Source organism: Dreissena polymorpha, chromosome 4 (genome assembly GCF_020536995.1).
Source record: "Dreissena polymorpha isolate Duluth1 chromosome 4, UMN_Dpol_1.0, whole genome shotgun sequence".
In the NCBI taxonomy this organism is placed as follows: domain Eukaryota; kingdom Metazoa; phylum Mollusca; class Bivalvia; order Myida; family Dreissenidae; genus Dreissena; species Dreissena polymorpha.
The window spans coordinates 29,990,286-30,018,164 of record NC_068358.1 but is presented as its reverse complement, the minus strand read 5'-3'; the positions used below and the strand labels follow the sequence as shown (position 1 = coordinate 30,018,164).

Sequence of the window (27,879 nt, the reverse complement as noted above, 5' to 3'; positions counted from 1 at the left end):
GAATAATCCCGCGTATTGTCCACCAACTGAACTCTGGTTGGAACCTAAAAGAAAAGATGGGCATCAGACAGCTATGCTGTTCTTTGTTTAAGTATTTTTGTATTTAAAAATAAAATTTAAACGATTTAATAACGACTCAAACAGTCTCATTGGTGCCATGTTGAAATGTGAACGTGCTCTCATTTATTCGTAAAATATGCATATGTCTGGGGCTCGCCTACCCTCGCCAATTATGCATAGGGCCTAGTTGCTTATTCGTCTTTACTTTCCAATTAGCGTTCAGCCGAGAGGCTTTCTCGTCTTCTCTCGTATTGCCGATCGGCGTGCTCGCTTTCACTATCATAAAGTACTGTTATATGTATTTGTTCTAAACATCGGTTCAGGCTCCGTCCTTTGATTGAAAAGGAAATCATCGATTTGAATTAATAGTCAGCAAAAAACGCTGTATTTACTTAACTTATTTGAAATATGTGTCAATATTATTTACTTCAACACATGAGAATGTGATTAGCTGTAAATTGTGTTAAATTATACTATGTATTATGAGAAGTTCAGTAATTATCCGTACCTGGAAACTAACTGAACAATAAAACATGTATGTGTTTTGTCTAATGCGCACAGGACACATGCACTAAGACATGCAACACAAACATGATTTAAATTAAATTTTTTGAAAAACCATGTTAAGCCAAAGAAAATTTAATGTATATCTACTAAAATGAAATTGTGTTTATTTGCCTGATTTACAATTTGTTTTCACACATAATGTTATAAAGGACTGCACAGATAAGAAAACCCATGAATGCAACAAATATCATTAAACAAACATTTAAACCAAAATAAAAATGTATCTACATTTCATGGAACGCTAATTTTATTTTACCAACTGAATAGAGAAATAGCTGAACTTATTTAACTCAACCAGCTTAACCCATTTGTGCCTAGTGGACTCTCCCATCCTTCTAAATTGGCTCAATTTATTTCCAAAATTAGGGATGTCAAGTATATTTATTTCTATATTTAGACTATTTTTTTAATAGAAATTCCTTTAAGCAAACAGCGCAGACCCTGATCATCTGGGTCTATGCTGTTTGCCAAGGCCTTTTTTTCTAGACGCAAGGCATATATGGGTTAAATATTTGAGTGGGTTTATTTCTGAAAACACGCATATGAATATACTGATTTGGTGCCTCATGCAGGAAATTAAGTGTATAAATGGATAAAATCAAACGTATTTTAATAACTAACAACACCCAAACCCATTATGAATATAAATCCTACAAATCACCGTATTTATTTAAAAAATGTTTTTATGACTTACGCCCAAAAGTGATGCCATTAATTATCAATTCAAGTGTTGGAAACAGTTTTAATCGGATAACAATTTGAAAATATTGTGTTCATTCGACGTAATTAAGTTAAGGTGGTGCAGACTTGTATTTTAAAAATTGCTTTCATGTTTGAAATATCAAATACTCATTTTTCGTTAATGGCTATATTTCTTCAGCGAAACAAATTTGCATCAAATGTTTACATTTTTGAAAAGTGGATAAATACGTTCAAATGATAAACGTGTTTGATTTCATGTGCAATAAAAGCATTTTCATTAACTAAGCATTTAATCGGTTTGAATAAATAGTTATGCCAATCTGAATCCCTTTTTTATAAATAATTTTTGCGAGTTACAACCAATTATTTTTCACTATTCTAGCAGTTGCAGTATACATTTCGCAGTGACGTATTACCTTAAAGAGTTCATCTCTTACAGAATTTAAATAATTTAAATGACTTGTGCACATGCACTTTGCTACATGGTTTCAATACATCAACTGCAGTTCAATTGACTTTAAAAAAAATAATTATTTGCGTTTAAATGAGAATATTTGTGTTCAACGTATAGTTGTGCTATTTTAACCTACATCTTGACGATTTCGAGAGGGATATACCCAGTTCATGTTAAGCATAGACTTGTTTGCTGAAAAAACATTCTTGAATACATTTTATTTTGTGCTGGGGAAAGGCAATTAACCATTGATGCTTTTTACTGCTCATAACAATTCTCCCGTAACAAAAAATAGCGCAGACATATGTCGGCGTTATATTTGGAAGTTCAATCTAAAGTGTTTATAATTTATAAATCACGACACATTGAACGCGTTGAAGACGTAAATGAAGAGTGAAACCATTACCTGCATTCGAAAACGTCCGTAAAAATAATGGGTCGTATAATGATAAAGCACAAACGCTCGTAATATTAGAAATTTAATAACATTTATTATCAACAACATATATATAACTATATTAAATTTACTAATGCCAAAAAACAGCTAATATGTTGTGCCTGAATCGCTTTGAAAGGATGGGACCACCGTGGTATATCAGATCAACGAAGATTGCATCTATACGTTTACCAGGCTGTCGCGTTATGTGATTAACAAACACTTATTCATAACTTTTAATATTAAGGTTTTTAACATTAAGGCATTAGTTTGCCTTTATAATCTATCGTCGCATTTATGTCAATAGCGACACATGTTCGTTACTTGGTCGTTAAGATGATCGCCGTTTAAGTCATGTTCACAACGACTTCAATATGGTCGTGGATACGATGTTCTGTCCAATGCCAGTGTAAGTCATACCATTATACAATTATGAGGCCGCGACCGCTAGCTTCGTGTTGAAAACCGCACGAGATCACCAAACCATGTATACTTTTACCATAACCCTTCATTAAAAGTCCATAAACACTTAAAGTCAACGAATATTTCGTACAATATTCCGAAAAATAAAGTGACTGGTAGCACAGATTTAATAAGTTACAAAATGCTCTGTTTTGTTGTTGTGTTTGTGGAACAATATATTTAACACATTTTTATTTATCATGTAAGTGTTCGTGTGTCGTTTGAAAAGATATCGTTGCGGGAATTAAACTGGAATATATTGTGCCACAAAATAAATAAAAACGAGCATTTTTATCTTGTTACATCTATGCTACCATAGCACATCTAGCTTTAAAGTTTTGGCTATTGCTTTAAGGAACACTGTCTTGTTATGGGTAAACTTTATTTTACGAAATGTTTTGCAAAATTTTCATTGATTTTTAGTATAGAATTTACTTCAATAGCATGATGCATACAACTTGTGAAGGTACAACAAGGTACTTGTATGAGTCGTACAAATTATTAAACAACGAATAACTAAGAGGCATGTACATTGTGACAACGTAAATCATATCAAATCTCCATAAGGTTTGCAAGAGAATCGTTCTCACGCGTTTTGATAATGAAATTGCGTTTACCAGTGGTATACCTGCAATATTCTTAAGTAATCGTTTAAAGCTAAGAAGCAATAAAAACTATCCGTCCATTTTATGTCTTAAAAATTCAATATTATCAGCTATTTCGTCGCCGAATTAACATAATGTCGATTAATTTACTGTTCATTTTATGTCTTACATTATATTTTTAACGATGTTCGACGCCGAGTTATGTCGATTTATCAACTACTTAATTTGGTTAGACAGGCGTTTATAATGATTATTTAATAATTATGCAAGACATATTACGAAAATATTTTTTTTATCTGCCTATTTTAATGTAGGCCTGCTGTGTGATTCTTGTTACCAAATTTCATTCAACTCGACTAATGAGCATTTAAATGTGGTAAACGAGTAAAGTTGCGCTATGAAAACATTTTAAACTCATTATACTTTTCATAAAAATAAACGTACTATCGTACAATTGCATTGTAGCCATCGTACTATTGCACTATGACATTGTCGCCTTCTGGATTGTAATGTGTTACTACGATGGCAATAACGGTATTCCGTAGATATCTCTTTCTTTTCAATATTTGATCCAGATTTAAATTTTAGACCACAGATTATAAAAGAGCAATACCTACATATTTTTGACTAAGCGTTCCAAACAAATAGGCCAACTTGCAAATAGGTTAACAATATTAAATCGGCTAACAATCGGCTCCAAGAAACTGATAAATACACACACATGTGATAAGCCACTCTACTTTTTCACCCAAACAAGGTATATAACTTTGTCACAAATAGTGTAAAATTGAAGTCTTACTAGTATCCCTTCTTTAATAACAATATCGGTATGAAACGGTGCGACCCAATTGAACAATTGCCAGCGATGTTCTATCTTTATGTTATGATTTGTGTTTGTGTCGTTTCGTTTCATGAAAGTCGTGAAGTAATTCGAAAGTAAAAAAAAAACCGCATATGTTTAAATTGATAATAAAATCTAGTATAAAGTCATAACGTGTATAGAACCTCTACAATACTTGAGACTAAAGATACATGTATTAACAAGGGAACGGCTACATTGGCATGGAAACGGCTACATTGCCAAACAGTAAGTCAATAGGAAGATCTAAATGTGGACAGATGATGTGAGTGTAGTGAATGTTAAATTGAAGTATCAAGTAAGTTAATTAAGTAGAATTCACGGAAAACAAACGGTCAATTTTGATTTTCTAATAATGTTCACCAGAAAATTAGTCGAAGATGAAAAGAAGGTAAATATCAAGGTAAAATGGGTTAAGATAAGGCGAATGTGTAGATAGTTATACGTTGAAAAGATGGTTTATTAATGTTAGACGGAATGTGTATTTTGGGGTAACCAATAAATATGTTCATCTGAATTGCTGTAAGCCTTTCAGTAGGTAACTTTCAAGGTGAAATTGAAAATAATGTAAGGTTATGCAGGTATTTTGATAAACTACAATACTACATCCCTGCATGTTTCAAACTTTGCAACACGTCTTATAGATGTAACTAAAGCCTTACGTGTTGGGTTAACGTCGCAGTGACTCTTTAATGAACTTAAGGTTTTACAATTTTACAGTTGTACTAAATGTTTTCATCCATATTTTTTAATCAGTTGATCGTAAGCTGTGCACCAGAATTCTATGTTGCTAGTAATTACCTATTGTCATAAATCACATAGGTAGGTGACACGTTTTAAGACAATGAACACAAAACTTGAATCCATGAACCCAAAGGTTGAGACTTATTGCGAAGACATTTTATGTCATTCTCTATCACTCTATATATTAAGTTAATACTAATAACTTTAACTAATTTTTCGCGAAGCAATAAATTAAGTTAACTAGTAAACATTTTTATGAATATTTTGTTTGTACTTAAACGAATAACCTCGCAGCTGAACACGGGGATGCTTAAACACATTTGCACCTTTTCCCGTTTTCCAATTATGTAATTGTAAGTTTCCAGATGCGAATAGTTTTTTTTAAACCTCAATAGTGTTGTGAGTACTCTTCATTTCATTTATTTGTATTATGCACATTGGCACAAAATGTAAATATAATAGACTGGGCAAATACAGTTTATATAACGTCTTCACACAACTAAGATCAAAACACAACTCGTTTTGCATTGGGCAAGACTTCCGATCAGTTTATTGACAACATACATCCACGAATATTAAATATTCGTACTATATAACAATCAAGTATAATCGTAGGATACCGGTAACATGACAGTACAAATTTTGATCTATAAATTTTATAACACAGTATAAATATGATTTGTATACACCACTTCTATTCTAATATCCTTAATTGGTGTTTTCAAGGCAAGGATAAAAACCAGAGATAGAAGTTCATCAGAAGCCCTCTGTAAAATAACTCTGGATAACAGTACCCGAAAACAACCAATATACCAATATTAAGATGTGAACATTGTGTAACACAAACATAACGTGTCATTTTAGCCAACTTATTAATGCGGTTCGAATTTAAAAAAGTAAAAGTTTACTGATCGAAGTCTAGTGTAGAACTGACCAAACAATGAACACCCCGTGCACATTCCCGCCTATGTCCGCCTGAGTGCCAATCACTCACGTGACAACCACACGCATGACAAACCACACATTCACCTGTTTTGTGCGGTGCGTTATATTTAGACATACGTTCTGTGCTATACTCCGTAACGCACAGAACTAAAAAATAATAACAGAGTCACATCATTTTCAAGAAACAACGGTAAATTACCACGTTCAAGACGGAAGGTGCAAACATAAAACATGCAGAATTAAATATTGACTAAATTAAATATTGACTGACCTTTGTTATGCATAGAAGTATTTTGGACCAAATTTAAGAATGATAAGATGTTAACTTGTCAGAAATTATTATTTATTTTCACTCAGATTACTGAGTACTTTTTTGTATAGTATAAAGTATACCGAGTGAACATCCCTTCCCATGGATGAATGACACTCTGCAGCACACAGCAGACCCGACTAGGGGATTTCTGTATCGTCGTACCTCATTTACCCCCAACTGCCAAACCGGTCAAGGGATTGATGATGATCGTATGCACCCGCTTTTACTTGCAATAAAAACATGTTCAACATCCCATTTGTTTTTGCAAATTAAAAATGCATAGATGACGATGCTTACCTCGACCGAAGCAATAATATGCCCTGTGAAATTGTAAACAAAATATGTTACACAAATCATCATACATATTTTTGAACCTGATATATCTTACCTGTCCCATTCAAATCCACTGTTAAACAACTCTGAAATAGCCTTCAAACATATAGTTCGGCAAAACTTACTACAGTTTGACAATTGTTCGACGCTATATCAGTAGCTCGGCAAACCTTACTAAAGTTTGACAATTGTTCGACGCTATATCAGGGTACAGGATCACGTGCCTTTGTGGGGTTCATAATTATGGATGTAAACACACCGGTGAGTGGTGCTCTGTTTGTTTTGAAATATTTTTTAAAACATTTTTTCTTAATAATTTAAACTTGTGCATAAAATATCTTACTTTATTTCGTAAGCCGGTGTTTTTGGGAAAACATCGATGTGTAACGCATTCATGTTCACTTTAATGCTGTTCGAAACGTGACATTTTCGCACCGACATGAGACGTATTCAAAGATTTTTCTTAAATCTTAAAATATCGGCACAAACACAAACAAACATAAAAATGTATTGCACAACTGTAGCCTTTAGTACGCTTTTACAGTATAGTATGTTAAAAACTCGTACATCTAATTTTTCCTGATGATAAGTCAATTGGAAGAATAAAGATAAGTTCAGCAGTTTATATTGTTAATTCTAAGAAGAGAGGTGAGCTACTTAAACAACTTGTTTTTTGATTAATTGAAAATAAATGTGTTAAATATACCAGCCTAATACAATCCTATGTGCATATACACTGATGTACAAGTAAAACAGAATATTTAAAGTTTATTTCAAATCTAGAAACTAATAGCTTTAATTATCATACAAAGTGGCATGACACATTCAAAGACAATCAAACATTACACATTTTAAACTAGTACAAAATAGTTATTATTATTATAAAGCTATTGAAGGTCACCAACACAGAAGGAAAACGCTACTGTTTCATTTTTGTTTCTATAAAATTTGCTTTAAAATATCGGATGGTTTAATTATACCCGTATTTTAACAAAATACGATAGGAAAAATAACAGTCTGAGTTTTTCCGAAATATATCGGAAGATCTTTAAATGCAGGGCTTTTTGTATTAAGATCGTGTTTTCAGTGTGCAGGATCACGTGACTGTATTGGGGTTTACAAATGAATTTAAGTGGGTGTAAACACACCGTTTAGTGGTGCTTTTTTCAAATTACTTTTTAAAACAATTTTTCTACAGAAGTTCAACTAGTGCATACAGATCAGTTTATTATGCGGCGTATGGCAATGCGAAAAACATCATAATAACTTTATTTAACAAGCCTGTGTTCTTGGCCAAAAATCCGATTTTTACAGTAGTCATATACAAGGTTATGCTGCACGCAACGTTACATTTTGTCACCAATTTTAGACGTATTAAACAATGTCTTCTTAAATCTTAAGATATCGCAACAACCTGCAAGAAAAACTGTCTTTTATGCAATAGAGATTTTTGCAAACATATGTTAATAATTTGAGATATTCGTAAAGTTCTTAACGGTGTGTTTTCATTCTGTCCAGCCCGTGTGTAAATCCTTGTGAACCCCGTTTATCTTGCATCATGTATTAAATTATATTATTTTATGATGGATATATGTATCTTCACTATCATGTGATGTAGTGTTACTATATGTTCTTCCCTATATGGTAGAAAGATTTGCAATGCGCATGCTAAGGGAGGAGACATACGCTCGAAGTCGATTGCAACTAAATTGTAAGCAATCTTGAACTTTATGGTGAAAAGCAATGTGCTAAATTTATTGGATATTTTAATTTCGCGTATCTTCTCATTATATAATAAGGATGGTATGATTATGATTTATTTAAAAAAATCAGCAATTGTATTATTAACATGAAGAAACAGTTATTTTAGTAATTTGAATATTGTTTCCCCGTTTAGTCGTTAAGTAGGCCAAGTTTATATATGAATAATTACTTTAAAAGCATGTGAAGGGAATGTATAAATCATTATTTAAATGTTTTTTGCATATATTGTAAATGTGTTTGTTGTTATACAGAGATCACTTTCGTGCACTAGAACTTCAAAGACGCCCCTGTTGTGCATTGGGAGTTTTTTACCCTGGTAAATACTCTTCAAGCCAATCGTATTTTAATCTCCACGCAGAGTTATCGTTCCTTCCTCTCACATAACCCTCTGCAAAAGGCTCAGCATGCCATTTTGCCTAAAATTTGGGTAAAACCAAACAAACGCATTCAATTTATATTTGATTGGATATTTTAGATCGCATGAATTAAATTAAGAACTATGACTTTTAAATTAACGATTCATCGGGCAAAAACTTGGTAGTATTAATGCATCTCCTTGGATCTGTTTGTTGCCCATTTACGCAGATGGAATCATTCCGCGCACTTCACAAATGTAAACAAATGAACAAATTCAGTGACGTTAGGCATTGCTTCGACGGCAAACGTGTATTCGTGTATTATTTATCAAATAAATAAGGGACTTAGTTTTACAGTATACGGGAAAATAATTTTTTAACATTTTACATGTTTAAATTCATGTTTAGAAAGTGAATTTGTGATCAAATCTCATAGTAATTTTAGTATGGTCTAAGTTCTAACATTATAATTAGTAGTAGAAGGCTCTTGAACATTATTCATACGGACCAGTTGGTTTGTGATAAAAATCAATATATTTCAGCATGCAGACTTTATAATTATTACTGTATCCATGCATTATTTTCCACCCTTTGAACTTAAAGATGACATCCATACACACTTGATTTTTACCTCTTACAAAATAAATGTGAACCAAATGGACAAAAAGGAAAGAGTGCTCTCAGACTAGTGATTTAAATATATTACAGTAAAGATTGTCTGTGAAGAACGGCATATTTTAGATGATCAAATATCCTCCTTATTACAATATGATCAGGCTCTGGTCATTGTCGCTTCAGGTGCTGCATGTACATGTACTTCACTTGAAAGTACCCGGGGTACTCTTAAGTATTCTACAATTTTACCGGCTTAATAAAACACAGTTAAAGGCAACTCACCATTCTCGGGGATATTTTTAAGAATATTTTCCATACCACGGGTACTTTGTAGTATACTTAAGTGTACACGGGGTACTAAAATGTTGTACCTGAGTCGACAATTACCAAATGAGCTTTACTAGTTACTGTCCTTTCTCAACACTCCAGTTTCAGATGAGCATTACTGAAATTACAAAGATGAGTTCAAACAGTACCACCACCTGTAATTGAAGCGAACGGTCAACCTTTGACACCTTCATTTATAGTCATCTGATCTACATGTATAAATAGGAAATTCCACACTTCAACTATTTAATTATGTTGTACTTGTACTGAATGGTTTGATACTAGCAAATGTATATTTCTAATCATAACTGTACGAAGACTGGGAGAAAAAACAATTTCTTTTTTTATTGGATTCCTGTAATTATATTGGTGTTTCAGTATTACGATATTTCAATTGTGGTAGTCAAACAAAATTGACATTATTAAAAAAACAAAAACATGAGAACAAGTCCCTTAAAACGGTGGCATATTTCTGGGATATTAACAGAAAAAAGGAAAACCATACTTTTACTATCTTGTTAGATTTTTTAAATAACAGTATTAAAGACCTGTGTTTAGGAAATACCAGTAAAAAGATCACGTGAAAAATTATATTAAGGAAAGTTTTACATTATACCACAGATACAATATTTTTTAAGGTTTATAGTCTTAAAAATGCTAATTTTCCTCTAACGTGCCCTTGTATTTCAAGATAGAATACTGTCCTTGCCTGATGGAAGAGGTCTGGGTGCAAAACCCAGCAGGGCTTCCAGAGAAGAGGCATTTGGGACAGATGATTGTATTTGCTTTGATTGTATTTGCTTTACTTTATACTTAAAATCAACATGCACATGTATTGAGAACAATATTTGATTTTATATAAAAAAAGACATCAACCTTATGAATGGACATCATTTTAATTCGTTTTAGTCACTTTAACTATCACGCAAAATTCATTTTCAAAATAATAACATTTATGGTTTCAATATGCTCAATACAATACAAACACAGCATGATGCAAAAAAGGAGACAACAAAATAAACTCAATAATTACATGTATAAAACAATTTCACAATTTATAACAATTTAAATAACTTGATAATAACTGATTATAGTAATGTACAGGTATTTTAACTCCGGTTAAGTTGTGTGTGTAGGTGAAGTTTTGTGTTTAGGTCCACTTTTCTCGTAAAGTATCAAAGCTTTTGCATTAAAAAAATAGCACGATTACTAACAATCATGAGGGGACTGGGCAGGCAAAGTTAGATAACTCTGGCTGGCATTTTGACAGAATTATGTGCCCTTTTTATACTAAGAAATTTGAGAATTTGGTTAAGTTTTGTGTTTAGGTCCACTTTATTCCTAAGGTATCAAAGCTATTGCTTTCATACTTGCAACGCCTTTTAACTATCATAAGGGGACTGTGCATGCAAAGTTATGTAAATCTGACTGGCATTTTTACAGAATTATGGCCCCTTTTATACTTAAAAATTTGAACATTCAAAGCTATTGCTTTCATACTCCTCGCAACACTTACTTACTATCATAAGGGGACTGTACATGACAAGTTGCATAACTCTGGTAGGTATTTTGATGGAATTATGGCCCTTTTTTGACTAAGTAACTTTAATATATGGTTAAATTTTGTGTTAAGATCCACTTTACTTGTGAAGTATTAAGGCTATTGCTTTCAAACTTTAAATACTTTCTAACTATCATTAAGGTACTGTACCTGGCAAGTTGAATTTGACCTTGACGTTTGAATGACATTGACTCTCAAGATCAAATTATTAAATTTTGCTAAAACTTACCTGACATACCACAATGGACACCACACAAACCATCCCCAGGCCCAACCTCAGAATCGCCCCCCCTCAAAAAAAATTCTTCTTTTTTAAACATGGTTTAAAAAAACACAAATATTTATTTGTATTATTTTATTTTTGAATGACTGTCCAATCATCCCACCCAAGAATACCCCCCCCCCCCCAATTTGTTTTTATTGTTTTTTCATTTTTGAAAGATAATGTTATCAATGACCATACACCCACACTATACACCCCTCTCCACCCTAACCCCTCCCCCTGTTGATTGAAGTATTGAGATAGGTCCTAAAAGAAAAATAGATGAGCAGTCTGCACCCGCTAGACGGTGCTCTTGTTTATATATGCACTCGTCAATATTGAACACTGAATTTCTCATGTCTGATTTGTACACTTTTCTCATGATTATGTTACTGGTGAACAAATGCCTTTCTATTTATGGGGAATTTTTTCCCCACAAATATCCATGCAGTGTATTTCCTGAAAACAGACATAATTTCATATTTATACAAATATTAGGCTCTACATTAATGATGGTGACATGTGTTTCATTATTGATATATTTTGCAGACAAAAATATAATACCAACCCTTGTCATTGTTAAATGGCAAGTTGACAGTATATCACTTGAATATTGCCTCATTTTGAAAAAAGGCCATACGCGTTTATTGTCTAAGGTGTGCCCCAATTTTTTTTGATCAAGAAAATTGTGATTTGAAGTTTATGAAAAATAACTACAGTGACTCATATGATGACAATACCTGCGTTATTCCAGAAAAGTTGTACCAGTATTCATGTTTGGTGAACAGGTGTTATCCACATAGGCGGATCCAAGGGGGGGGATGCACGCGACGCACGCCCCCTTAAAATCGCCAAAGTAAAGTAACATTATTTGATGTTTCATTCTAAACTAGATCTAAATCACCTATTTAAACTCATTTTTCTTCTTTTTTCGTACACAACATTTACCACTAATCACAGACAATCGCTAAATGTTTCAACTTAAGACTCTCTGTTGCCCTGTTTATCCGTATTAATATAAACTTTGCACTTTATTGGCTTTATACGAAGGTACTTTGATGAAAGTACATAAGGCATGACATGCTCAAGAAGTGATTGGAAAAGCCTTCAAAATCACTAAAATCATGGAGCTTCCCCGGGGCGAATTCCAGGGGGCTAACGGACCCCCAGCAAATCTTTCAATATCCTACCCCCTCCCCCAAACAGAAATCCTGGATCGGCCCCTGATCAAGATCCCCTCCTTTCGAAAAACATATTAACACATTTGGCACAAATAAGGCTGACTGGTGAATCAACCAGTGATAGATTCATTAGAATAATAAGAATTTGTCTGGTTAGTGATTTTGAAAGCTTTGTAGCAACAGATCAGTAGGTTTTGTCTCTTATACTACCTTTTTATATTGTATATATTGACCTATGAAGATTTATTTTCAAATATATTTAGGTATATACACAGTAATTGTAGATCTTAAATATTCTGTGACACAAAAATGTAGGTTTGTTAAATCCAACAACCATATCCTTATTATCATAATGCATAAAGACTGATAAAAGATATTATGGTATGAGATGGTTTCTTTAAATGTGAATGTAATGTAACCGTCGTGCAAGAGATTGTTAAGTATACTGTAACCTTCATGATAAACGCTTGGAATGATCATCACATAGATTAGATGCTCTCATAAAAATAGTCAGTTCTGAGCCCAACGCAGAGTAGTCTGGATTACCTGCCTCTTACACTTTGTATTGGGTTAGGCATACATGATTCATGGCGGCAGCCAGTGTGTTCCTTAAAATGGACAACTAATTTATTTTCGGAGCAAGGAGTTCACATTGTGATAATCGGTCTTATTATAATCAATATATTGGCGATATTGATTTTTCTTGCTTTTTACGCATAACCTCAATACATAGACATATGATATATGGCTATATTTCGGAGAGAACGGATTTCGGAAAAACTTTTATAACGCAATGTTTAACCAAAGCCGGATTCAAGTTTGACATTAATTTTGAGATTATTTTGTTAATGTGAGTATTTTAATAAACATTTTAATGTGTTCAAAATATTTTCACACTTCCAGGCTCTATATACTTTAACATTTAGTTGTTAATGTGAGTATTTGACAAAACATTTTCATGTGTTAAACATTCGTCTTTCGCATGAGACGTTTAACCGAGGTTCATTGTATTAGGTGCTATACGCCGGGCACTAAAAGACCAAGGGTCACCTCTGGAATGGGATGTCTCCTGTATCTTGCACTATTCCCTGTTACCAACTAACACGTCTTCCTTGTGGCGATGGCTATATGGAAGACAATCCCGATGCATTCGATATCAATTAAGACACACACACCGTAGATTGAGATGTATGATCCGTGTTATGTTTTGTTTTGTAGGCTGTAGTGGGTCAGAGCCTGTGTTCATGACATGCATTGGTACATAAAGGCAATGGTATATAAATTCCTTCACCTATAAAGGTAAATATTTCAGAGAATGGATCATTCTTACATACAGCAGGACGATAGACTGAGTAAGAGAAGTAAGAGGATGCCAACCATGTTCGTCTTAGACCACATGTACGTGAAATGATGTGATACACAGCCATTCACACCAGCACACACTCCACCACAATCTCAAAAGAGTCTGAAGAGAGAAAGAAGCTCCGACTGGAAGTACACCTCATCAGCCGTCAAAAATAGTAATTCCAGTGACGTGGGTGGGCCGGCATGAATAATCCTCTGCGCATGTTTGAGATCCGCTCCCATACCTAGGGCCACTGATGAAAATATGAGTCGAATGGGGCATTCTGAAATCGGCTTGTTTGTAAACTGGAAAGAATGACCCCCTTCAGCTGAAAATACAACATACTTCATTGTTTTAGTGTTGTTTTTATATCATTGTTATATTATTTAAACAAGGTTGTAAATTATGGTTGTCTGCATCATAACTGACTAACAGAACTTAAAGGTCGCGGTGGTGTAGTGTGTGTGGTGTCCGCCTAGCGATAGGGAGTTTGTGGGTTTGATCCCTACTCGGGGAGCGTTCTCATTATCTCCTCCATAGGCACCAAGCACTGGTACTTTCCTGGAAACGGACTTGAGAGTGTCTATATAACCCTAAGGCTTTCGATGCAATCAAGCTAAAATAAATAGGTTTAAACTAACCGCACTTATCGATTAAAAAAATCATGTTAACAGTTCTGCTATCTCCACCGTTGTTGTCGTTCAACTTCAGCCTCCAAAATTTCAATACTACGAAGTAAAACTATTGAAACTAACCTTTCCAGAATCCTTTTCCATAAAAGAATGGAACATGACGACTCGTGCGTTTTCAGGTTCTTCACTCTCCTCAGCATAAAAATAACTGCCCAGTATTTGCCTGGCTATCTGATATCCGTAGCCAATCCACTACAATGATTAATGGCCTACAATATAAAGCCATTTAATAGTATTCTAGGTACAAGTCTACGTTGAAATGCTATTGCAATTTATTATTTATTTGACCATACAAAAATATACATCATAAACATTACGTTCATTGAACATCTATTCTCTTGTTCGATTGTGTACACATTCATTATCCGAAAGACGCTGTGTCCGAATTGGGTAAACATTTTAAATAAATCATAAGTTATTCGAAAAAAAAAAATTGACGGATCGTTACCTATAACTAAACCTTAACAAAAGCTTAAAGGTTTTTCACTCACTCCAAACTTTAATATTTTTACGATGATTAATACATACGTAGTCCGCCGCCATTTTCCACGGTTGCCTGAAGTACTAAAGTATTATTACGACGGGAACCGGAATAAACACAGAGGTGAATGTAATGTAACCGTCGTGCAAGAGATTGATCGTATTTCATCATTGATATAATTGTCATCTTGTTTTGTTGTTTATTTGCCAATTCCTGCATCCGACCGAAATAAAATTGTAAAATTAAAATACAAGTTTGACAGTACATTATATTTAATAAATATTAAGTGGTTGTTTTTGTGAATTTCCTGCATACTTTAATTGCTGGATTTCGGATATAATTTACATTCGGATATCTTTTTAAATACCTAAACATTACTTTTCAGGTTCGGGTTCCTTGATAACAGTCTAGGTGTTATTCCACATTAAAGAATGTCTATATCCGTCAATAACCATTTATGGAAAAGGACTTGAAAAGCGCACGCTCGGGTCAATGGCATGCATACAAAGCAAACTGAATTGTCTGCAATCTTGGATAGTAATGGTAATTTTAGCTCGATTGGTCAATGTCGGTTCGGGTACTACTTACATGTACCCCGGGTACTCTTACATGTACCCCGGGTACGGTAAATATACTAAAACGTACCCAGGAATAATAACGCTAAATTGGTCGTTGTCGGTTTAAAAAATAAATAATTATGTTCACATTTATGTCAAATTTCCTGTTAAATGGCCTCTATATTATCAAAACTCACACTCAAAAATCACATTGTTACATTTTTTAAAAAGGGAAGTTTGTTTCAGATAAACAATATCGAGTTAGGGTAATCGGTAACGCGTTTTACGACATCAGATTTTTGGCGGGAATACAAATCGGGTTCTGTCTAATATTGACCGGGTACGTTTAAGTATATTTACCGTACCCGGGGTACATGACAGTATACTTAAGAGTATCCGGAGTACATGTAAGTAGTACCCGAGCCGACAATGACCAATCGAGCGCAATTAACTGTAACAAACAATATGTTTCATGTCAAGCAAAATCTTTGTAAACAATTTGGTAAGTACGCTCATTATTAGAGTAAAGAAAAGAAAAGTTATTTTTTCGACATGATGAATATTTGACCTACATGTACTTTGCGTTAAAAACTTTGCCCTCTCAGACATTCCCAAAAGAGCTGGACCGTCTGACCTTTTTAAGACAGATCAAATTGAAAATGCTATGTTGCAGGTTCGAATGTCCGGACTATTATAAAATAGCAAAAGTATATTTATTTCATTGAATTAAAATCTGAAAATAAAAGAGAGCTTAAAAGAAATATGAGCAGTAAACAGTGTATCGTATTCTTTGTAAATATTCATGAAATGTTCCTGCGCATGCGCACCGAAAACTTCCTAGTAAATGTTGTCGATAGCATTAAGGGTTAAACAAAAACACGTTCTGCAACTCAGATCGTTGTAATCGGGGCATAAACAGTTTGTTCCCGATAAAACTTAGTATGTTAAATTATGTTATTGATATCCCATATTGTTCTGTTGTTTAAGGTACTTCATTGATTCCTTACAAGTATAAATGTGATTTTTGTGTAAAAGTAATTTATTTACATTCTTCAGTTACTGCCAAAATATCGGCAGGGATTTCTTTCTTAAGGTTGGGAAAAGGCCTGGCCTTCAATTGTCGGGGAAAAATAATGACAAAACTGAGAATGGGAGAAAACACTAATTTTCAAGGTAAACATAACATTTTGGAAATGTGCTCGATTTTAAAGAAATTCAGTTGGGGGTAGGGGCCTTTCCTTTGGGGGAAGGGGCCTATATAACGCCCCTGCTAAAGAAGGAATAAAGCCCTGATCAATATCTGAAAACATTTGTCTGAACAGCAATTTTCATACCAGTTTACAATGAATTATTTTTCAATTGAGAAATTGCTTTGTTTTTTAATTTATTTTTGGTTTGAATATTTTTCTTTAGAAAACTGCAAGTGTGTGGAGATTTGTCAGTCTTCAGTGTTGTTTTGCTTATTTTCCATTTCATTTTTTTTCAATTATCACTATGCCAATTTGAGTCGGTGACGTAATGTTTTGGTTCTATTAATCCTAGTCCGGTCCTGCAAGTTTTTAAGTCCACAGGACCAAATGTCCTGTCAACTATAAATAATGTTGGGAATTTCTGCTCTCTGGTGAGCATTCATAGCTTAGATTATACTTAATCTTGTATAACATACACAGTTTAATAATGGTTTCGGTTACTGATATATAACACATGTGTACTTAACATTCTTACGTCTTCTTCAGATGAAAAGCTTGGTGGTTACCAACATTTTTTGAAATTTGACAGGGTACTTTCGGTTTCATTATACAGAGCAGACCAGAACAAAGTTTGTACAACTTCATAATATTTGTTTAACAGGTGAATATGAGAGTTTAAAATTATATTCTTGAATTGCATAAAATGACAATACATACAATATTGGATAGCGATTAGTGCAATATTTTTGTCTTTGTCATTTGAGGAGCACATGAAAAGAGTGTATTAAGCCTGCTTAAAAGGTTGATGTGATAGACAAAAGACTACACTCCTTAGCCAACAGGTTTAGCATAAACATATTTATTTGATATCATAGAAAGATGACAGCTTATTGAAAAATATCCCGTTCTATAGAAAAATTAACGCGTGTCTTTTTTAACTTGTAAGAATTTGTATAATCATAGTTAAGTTATAACTTGAGTTTGGTAAGACATAAATTAAATTTAATACTGTGAATGTGTTACAGTAAGTTATTACTATCAGTTTTTTGTCTTGATTTGGGGAATGGGCATGTCCTTCAATTTTGGGAAAAAATATGGAAAAACTAAAAAAAGAGACGAAATTTGCCAAGGTAAGCTGGAAATTTAGGGAAAAAAGCATTATTTCAAAGAAATTCTTTGAGGTGAAGCGGCACATTTCTTGGGGTACCTTTATAGGGCCCTTTCTGAAGAAAGAGAAAAGCCCTGACAAGTGATTTTCCCTTAATTGAAATAACTATTGAAAATGTGCTGAAATATGTTAATGTGTAAAAACGAAATACATAACCTTATTTAGAATATCACAAACAATATGCGATATGTTCACAAATATAACATCCTGATTTAAAACAATTTGTATGGAACTAGACGGATGGTCCATTCCCAGCAATACAAGGTTAGGTAATAATACCTCCTATAAATAGGGGTTCGTACTTTGATTACATGATCGTTTTGCATGTATGAAAACATTTCTAAAGTGAACAAATGGAAAGGCCCAAATGATAACGAAGAATTTTGTATTGGATACCATCTTGCATTCGCTTATTGTGTCAGTTTGATGGCTGAAAATATTTTGAATTAGTTAGTCATAGGATGCATATTGTGTTATGTGTTGTGTTATGTATCAAATTATCAATATATATTTATATGAATTAATTAATCGGATATATAGACTATTTAAATTCCAAACTTAATTAATTTTTTAACAATCATGGTAAGTTAAATTAGAAATAAACCCTATAACATGCTTTATTGCACACCAATATAGCCATAGGCATAGTAAACAACTGCATTAAAAGAGAATATTATTTTTATAAAAAATATAGTTCATGTACCAATAAAACATCGAATCATTGGATAAACCGTCGTTGAATCCTAGATGCAGGTACAGCCGCTGCACATCCATCTCCTGCAGGTCTCTCACCAATGCATGGCGTAAACCTTGGCGACCGCAACAAATTTGAGCACCTTTGTAAACAGTGTTAGTCATTGTTACAGAAGAATGTCTTGACAATGTTATTCAAAAGAGTGTCTTGATAAATGAATTGTAAATGTAAAATGAATTAATAAAAGGGAAAATGGATAATTTGCGACAGGAAATTAATTAAAACCTTTAAACTAAAAGTCTCTAAAATCTATACTAAAGTCCACATGTTTATTGCATAATAACGTAGTAAATGTAATAATTTTAAATCAGTATATTTTCCTTCACTGAATACAGATAAAAAACAAGAGTTCCACAGTCGGAACATATACCCCCTAAACAGGGCTTTGAACAAGTGACCCCAATTTCAACAGGGGTCATCTTCTGCCCAAGGCCCATGTAAATGTGAAGTATCAAGCCAATGAGTCATTTCGTTAAAAAGTTATTGATCAGAAACATTTTTTTACTTATTGTGACAGTGACCTTGACCTTTGACCTAGTGATCCCAATTTCAAAATGGGTCATCTACTGTCCAAGGCCAATACGAATGGGACATATCGAGCCAATCGATCGATTTGTTAATGAATTATTGATCAGAAACGATTTTCCCACTTATTGTGACCTAGACCATGACCTTTGACCTAGTGACCCCAGTTTCAATAGAGGTCATCTACTGTCAAAGTCATATGCACCGGAGAAGTATCAAGCTAATCAGTCAATTTGTTGACGAGTTAATGAACCACGCATCTCGTCAGCAGTTCAGAAATCACACGCTCAAAACAACATGCCCACCTTACAAGAACATAATAAAGGAAATAATTATTCATTTGGCAGTGTTGATTTTTTTATGAAACAAGCTGAAAGAATCTTGCGGAACAAGCGTAGCTTGATTATGTCTCCCGAGAAATCGTTGGAATCTTCAAACAAACGACGGAAAGTGAGTGAAAATATAGAACCTGAGTTATCAGTAAGGTTGAGCAAAAAGAGAAGTTTTCTTCTTCCCCTAAGCAAAATTTCAGAATCCCAAATTAAGGGAATTCGACTCATGGAAAATGTAGAGACGTTACAGATAGAGAGTTCAGTTGCGTCTTTGATGACTGGCGGTCAAGGATTCGATACATCTGTATGTTGTAATGAAATTTATCAGATGAGTGATGCAAGTCTTGATTATTTTTCTGCATCAAATGATGACATGTTTCTTTACCAGAAATAGCATGCCAGTGCCATTAGCAAAGATTAATTCTACGGACCATGAAATTGGCTGCAAATCGGGTTACGGGAAGAAAAGAATGCTGCTTTATTCTACCCAGAGCATTGAATCTCCCAAAGACAAGAATTGCATAGTGTTAAGTGGAGAATTTCCTTTCTCGGATTACTCTGATAATGAGTCACCTATTTTTTCATCAAGTCGAAAAAAACATATGCAAAAACATCGGAAAAGCATCTGCTTTCACAGAACAGTGACGGTTTTGACAATGAGTAAATGCAATCGCTTGATGAAGATATTATGTCCCCAATTTACTCATCAAATCCCCAGGCAACAAGAAAATTTCCCTAAATGTCTCTGCAAAAAGCTTATTGCACTTGATTCACTTGATTGCTGAAATTTCTGTCAGTTGGAGGGGAGAAATGTCAGAAGACAAGAACTGAAATAAAAGAAACAAAGGCAAGAACTGGAAGATCTTGCAGATCCCTGAAAAAGCAGCTATGACCTTTATTTTAATGTTTACTATGATTTGCGTAGGCAGCCCTCTGGAAACTTGCCCTTGTTTTAATATCCTCAATATTCCACAAATTGGTGGTTATAACTACAGCATTTAGATCATGAATCCTATTTTTTAAAGCATATAGCAATAACTGATTTAACAACTGACAATACAATCTTATAATGAAGAACTGGTTTTCATAATGGCTCATTAAATAACAAATAAACCTGCAGAGCTCTGAATTTTTAAAGCATTTGAATTGAATGTAAATAGATTTTATTTTGAAACAATTTCTTTTGAAAAAATATTGAGAATCATGTGTAGTAATTGGTTTGCTATACTCAATTGATACATGCTTAACAATGTTGGATAAAACAAGCAATATGAGTTTTATTAAAAGAAATTTACACTTTTGCTCCAATTTAGTTCATTCTACTGAATTTTAAGAAAAAGAAAGTGCTGTACTCGACTCTTTTATGTTATTATTTTACATTTCTTTTTCTGTTAATAAAGTATTCTGGAGCATTCTCTGCTAAAATATTTGTTCTTTGCTTCGGTTATAAGTATGCATATTAGCACTATCACTTATTATTAATATGTTGTGTTAATTTGGTATGAAGTTCATATCAAAGCTATTTTGTATCAGTTTTCCTTTTGTAAATGAAAAGGAAGTAAAGACAAATCAACGCAACTATGGGTCATTTAGAGGACATATTATAGATCCTGATTATATAATTGTCTAAATTTGTCTGCCTGCTTATCAGCCTGAATGTCTACCATGTTTCTGCTACAAGTGAAAGCAGTTTGAATGCCCGCTATATCATTGCTGCAATTGAAACACCGTATGAAATATCAGCTGAGCCTTGGGATGCAATTATTCCGTAATTGTCTTGTCAAATTTGTATGAAACGTCTCGGAGATAGTTTGCTGGGTTCTGCAAATTCAATTACTTGGTAACAATAATAGAATATGATATGCCCAGAAAATCTGCTCTGATTATTGGCCTGCACTGTTGGAGATATAATATTTTACCATTTTTTTCTGCATATTTTTATTGCCTTTTGCCACTCTATCCGGTTATGCATCCCTGGTGATATCTTCTATATGGTTATCTGATACTCTATCACTAAGGGATTCACAGGGCTGGCCTCAATTGAATTACCGAGTTAGTGAGCTGTAAAGAAGAATGTTACGTTTTGAATAATTTGTAAAACTAACCATTACTGGTATTGTACTCTTCTTCCGTAGGGCTTTAAACGTGTATGTATTAGCAACATTATGTAATATGTGTTTAATAAATGTTGCGTAGCAAGGTTTTAAAAAGTGTATAAGTTGGTAAACCGGTCATGATTGGTAAGTTTTAAGTGATTAAATGATTGATTGTGCTAAAATGGTTTATGTTGCGAAAATGGTCCATGCTGCAATAATGGTTTTTATTTGTTATATGGTCTGTGTTGATAAAATGGTATTTATTGGTAAAATTATAAAATGTTATAAATTGATGAAATATATGTTGAGAAAATGGTCCATGTTTCTATTTCTTTTATTGGTATACCAATCAGAATAAATTAAGCACCTAAAAATATTGGAAAAAAATATTCAGTTTTTAACTTTTTATAAGGTAGTTAAAGATATTTTGTTTTATGCAATAATTTTAAGTTTTGATAACACAGCCACATATGTAAAATGTGACACATTTTCATAAAGAAGATGTAAAATGATAAAATGATTAACATATTTTCTGGATCATCCACTGGCACACATTTTAATTATTGTTAAATTTTTTAATAATTATGTTATTGAACTATTGATTTTTGATATCGTATATTTGTTCATTAAAATTTAACTGACAAAATGTGTTCAGTGCCGTCATACTGAAATGGTTTTATCTGACTCGTAATGAACTTGGATGTGATAATTAGATAGGGTCGTCTAGTAGAGGAGAGGTTTTTATAGTCTAAGAAATACTGATCATGTGATCATATTATATATAATTTAGATGATAAATTTTGTGTACGGTGTGTCATTAAACTATTCTTAACATATAGAAATGGTTGTTTCTGTTAGTATATTGTACCAGTATTAGGCAGTGTTACAATATTTTTTTTAAATGCAATTAATAATTCAATATTTCAGTAGAATCGGATTGTATACTATGAAACTCGTGGTTATATATAGTATTTATGAATATCCATATGAAGATTGAAGGTTTAAATATGTAGTGTTTAAACTAGTGCTATTTTGTTTTTATTTTAAATAATTGTTAAACAATAAAAAGTCTCCATGCTCACATTTTTCCGTAACTTGATTATAAGGCAAGTTTCATATTTCCACATTGCACTGGAATCGTCTGAATCGTTACATGAAATTGTTGTATCGGAATTCAACCTTGATTTAAAATCCAATTGTCCACTATTAATAGCCAATTAGTTGGACAGACGGGCAAAGGTTGTTTACGGTATGGTGTTTTTGTCACTAACTTTTATAGTTGTTCAGTATTAAATTTCGATACCGTGCTCTACCCAATTAATCGAATCGTCCGTTTTATGCTATAACGACGTCAAGTCGTTTTTGAAATGTTCAATAACATTGGCAAATATTGCTTACGTGATTTCTAAATTTCTCGGCAAATGGCTGACTTCAGCTGCTCAATTGTATCTGGCTTAGGTATGTTAACATTGTCCTTCAAATATCCCCACATAAAAGTATCCAACGGACTGATCTCTGGGGAATGTGGAGGCTATACTTGATCAGTTTTATATGAGATTAATTAACTACCAAATGCTTCTCTCAACCATTCCAAGACATGTCCTGCAGTATGTGGGTCAGCTCCATCTTGCTGAAACCATATTTTGTTAATGTTAATACCTGTTTTTCGGAGGGCAGGGAGAAATTAGTTCTTCAAAAGAATTAGATTCGGGCACTATTTAATGTTGTGGTTTCACCTTCCGATTCGAAAAAAAGGCCCGATTACTCCGGTCAAACTCAGGGCTGTCCATACTGTCACCTTTTCATCATGAACAGGCTTTTCTAAATAGAAATGTGGTTTCTCCTTACTCCATACTCTACTGTTCTGTTTGTTAGGAGTGTTATTTAGATACAATGTGATTCTTCGAAAACCATATTTTATCAACTGAGTCCAATTTATCAAATATTCATTCAGCAAACTCTAGTCTGCAGTTTATGTCTGTTTCTTTCAAATGTTGCAGTATGGACATCGAATAAGGATACACATACAAATCGAACCGCAGCGTTCTGAAAACACTTCCATAACTAGACTTACTGTTGATATCCCCCACAACCTTTCTTACTGATTTCTGTGGTGCCTCCTGAATACCTCAAGGATCTCTGCAACGTTGTCTGAGCTGCGGCTTGATCTTGGTCTTCCACTGTTGTTTTTTTTGGCTGTCCCAAACTGAACTAGTCTGTTAAAATCTATTAATAAATCGATGTACTTGAAGCTTGGTTAATATGTGATCGTTAGGATATTTTTACTGCATCGTTCGTATGACAGTAACTGGAGGTTACTTCTCAAAATAAAGCTTTACTAGTTCAGCAGCCTTCTGATATGACGTCGTCATCTAGAAAAACCAACCATTATTGGATGACGTCACGACGTCAACGTTTTCCCGTAACTTTCTGATGGCACAAACTTATGCCAATTCCCCTTACATGGGGTATATAACACTTAGTAATTCTATCACCCGGAAATTATTTATTTAATATCAAAACAGTATCAGATATTATTGAACATACTTTGTTTTCCCTTCACAATTGTGTTAATATTTCATCTTCCTTTTATGGCGCTTGGCGTTCAATTTAAATAAATTGTCTTCATACAATACACTATTTTTAATTAAAAATATATAGATAATAATAGGTTGTTGACGTGGATGGAGAATAGTTATCTGGCAAGTCGGAGGAATTCGGCTCATCCGATAAGATCCTCCGACGAGCCGGATAACCATTCTCCATCCACGTCACCAACATATTCTTTTATCTATCATGTCACATTTACTTCTTTTTATTATATATTTTTTTACCGTTTATTTACACTTTATAAGAGTTTCACTGGAGAGTTTCGGTGGAATAATGACGTCATTTTGTAAAAAAATGACGTCATTTCACAGTAAAACAGAGCGACTGACGGATATTCGAGGTCACGTTGTCAACAAGCCTAATATATTTTGGGCTATAAGGTTACCTGGTTATCAGGCTGATTTAAAGACATGTAACAGGATAATTTTAATTATTTGGTTATTTTTAACGAGCTATGAGAAATGAATATTTTCCGCGTTTCAGGGCATTTTAGTTTAACTTTAAGAGTCGCGCTCATTGGATAATAATAATAACCGAACTTGACAAACAACATATTCTGCATACATGGAAAGCTATTTTATTTAGAAGTATTTTTTATCTCTAGTTTCCATAGCAACATATCCAGGGCCCATTTTTTTTGCATCCTTATGTTTAATAATGAAAATACTGATTTTCACACGGAAACTTAATACCAACATCACCGATGAGACAACGAGGGTCGGCACGATAAATTCCGGTCGAGCGGGCTAGTGGATACAAACGACTATGTTTGACGGTATATAATGTGTGTCATATCCCTGTTGATCGTCAATGTATACCTATGTTATCTTTACGTTTGCACGGTCTGTTCTGACGTAAGTATGCCCGTGCTTAGTTCTAATATCCTGTTATAAAGTCACGTAATTAAAAAATAAATGGGTGCCGTGGTTATTGTGTATGGGACAATACTTGTATCACACTCACACTGTTAAAACGAACAATGCAATTAAAAAAGTTCTAATTGTGAAATATTTACTTTCTCTTATCTGTTTATTTTTTTGCCGTTATCAATTACCGAGTTCCATATTAAGCATGTTATTGTAAAAAAATCGAGTATAAAGTCCAAATAGTTTTATCGCATCATCTGCTTTTCAAAAAGCACTTAGGTCAACCTGATTATTGATTCCGACACATGCATTGTATTTCGTATGGGTATTAATATTACAAGTTAAGAGGTTAAATGTTCCAAGATATCCTAGCGAGCCAAAAGATTAAAATCTAGGCGGTTGAATACAGAATTTAAAATACTTTAAGTGAAGGTCATTAGCAACAGTTTATCTTGTCAAATAATTGTTTTCATACCGCCAAAGAGGACCGATACATATGTTATTTTATGAATTTAGTGAACTACTATTAAAGTTATGTTTGAATCAATACTTAAAATCTAGATCGACGAGCAAATGTGTTGCTTATGAAGCATTTTTTATATTGTAATTCGCTTTTGTTTGTTCCTCCCAGTGAAATCATCCTGTCATCTAAATGCTGTCGCATCTCTATCACACTTTCATTGTCATTGAGAGAGTTTCTAAACCACTTGCCAATGCACTTAACTTGCTTCTCAGTCACTGTCGGGATGAGTTCTCAGTTGATTCTGAAGCGAAATCGGTCCTGTACCTTTCCTGTCTTCAGAACTAAGCTCCTCGACTTGGCTGACTTAAACTTAATCCTTGACCATGAGATCAAGAGTTCTAAGTCTTCCAACATGCATCTTCATTCTGGAACCGACTTAGGTGTTATTGTCATGTCATCCATGGAGGCTCTCGTTGGTGACTGGCGTATACCTAAGATGCTAATTGGACCTCGGGTCATCTTCTCTGCTTTTTCCACTCATAAGTTCATCGCTGCAGAGAAGAGAATGACAGAGATAGTACAGCCGGTAACTATCCTAACATCGAGGCGTTGCCATGACGTTGTATAGTAAGATAATGTCTAGCGCATTTTGAAGTTGTCAAAAAAGTGTTTCAGCATGTGTTTAACCTTCTCAGGTACACAATACTTCTTCAGTGTTATGTCTACAAGCTGGTGGGGGACTTTACACCACTTTGATGAGACTCCAAAGTCTCTTCAGCAGTATTGGGAACTTCTCATATACTTTGTTCGGGATTCCGTTTGGCCCTTGCGCTGATCCTTTTCTTATGTTTCTGATGACGTTTCTGACTTCCTGCAGCTTCGGCTCGGCATCGTCGTAGACATGCGTTGGTGGTCAGAAGACATAAGCGTATTGGGGTCACCCAGGTCATGTTCTCTGTTCTCGTCGAAGTGTACATTTCGTAGGTATCCTCTATTTTCCTGTCTTGGACAATCGAGCCTGCCTAATCTCTTGTCTCCACGAAGGTTTTTCGTGAACAGGAAGGGGTTAGCCGTGACGTTTGACTGCTTCCTTGAAATCTCCTTTCGATCCTTTCTGTTGTTCTCTGCTCTTCTAAGATAAGCTATCTGCTCGTGCATATTCTTTTCAACTCGTCCAATGCTGTTCTCTCTTCTATAATACATTTATTAACAAACAACAACAAAGAAGTGGTTATTAAATAAATATTTAATTGACAATACAATCGGAAATGATCGAAACATGCATCTGTGAGACATGTTGGGTTATTTTTTCGTTAAGGCAAATTGATTAATTGCTTTTGTTTGTTCCTCCCAGTGAAATTCTCAAGCAAGTACAATTAAGAAGTTAACTGTTCCGAAAAAAATAATGATGTTAACTTTTGGTGTAATATGATAAAAATTAACAGATCTAAATCATAATTTCTGCTCATTTTAGTTTAAAGTTTCTTAAATAACATAAGGCAGGTAACGTAAATGTTATGTCAAACGAAATTACTTTTATAACATCTCTTCTATAATACATTTATTAACAAACAACAACAAAGAAGTGGTTATTAAATAAATATTTACTTGACAATACAATCGGAAATGATCGAAACATGCATCTGTGAGACATGTTGGGTTATTTTTTCGTTAAGGCAAATTGATTAATTGCTTTTGTTTGTTCCTCCCAGTGAAATTCTCAAGCAAGTACAATTAAGAAATTAACTGTTCCGAAAAAAAAAATGATGTTAACTTTTGGTGTAATATGATAAAAATTAACAGATCTAAATCATAATTTCTGCTCATTTTAGTTTAAAGTTTCTTAAATAACATAAGGCAGGTAACGTAAATGTTATGTCAAACGAAATTACTTTTATAACGACCTATACTGCCTAGATTTCTGTTTAGTTAAGAAACGCCTTAAAATAAAAGATTTGTCTACAGTTTTTGTATGTTCTTCAGTATTATAATAATATATATCAATACGTTTTTATTTGTTTATCAAAGAATTGTATTTTTAAGATTTTAGATTGTAACTGTTCGAGTCAAATCCATTTGGACCTCCAGTATTAGTTTAAGGAAACACTTATACAGGTTAATATAATGCAATACGATATGCACCGAACATAATGATATGATTTGAATTTGGAGTACACGAGTATTGTCCATCGGGGTAAAGTCCTCTTTAAAAAGTTTTCTTTTAAAACTTAATGCATATATCGTCTGCATTCAT

At 33.7% G+C, this 27,879-nt stretch overlaps 2 protein-coding genes across 2 annotated transcripts in view; one reads left to right on the top strand and one right to left on the bottom strand.

Annotated features, from left to right (window-relative positions):
• Positions 1–15,126, bottom strand: part of LOC127878318 (polycystin-2-like) — a 26,157-nt gene extending 11,031 nt beyond the window's left edge. Inside the window, exons 1-2 of the mRNA XM_052424841.1 lie at positions 15,112–15,126; positions 14,647–14,775 (exon numbers count right to left, since the gene is read on the bottom strand). Coding sequence (XP_052280801.1) covers positions 14,647–14,775; positions 15,112–15,126 — 144 coding nt within the window. The remainder of the gene's footprint in view (positions 1–14,646; positions 14,776–15,111) is intronic.
• Positions 1–27,879, top strand: part of LOC127880267 (uncharacterized) — a 536,299-nt gene that overhangs the window by 330,517 nt on the left and 177,903 nt on the right. The gene's annotated exons all lie outside the window — the stretch shown is intronic.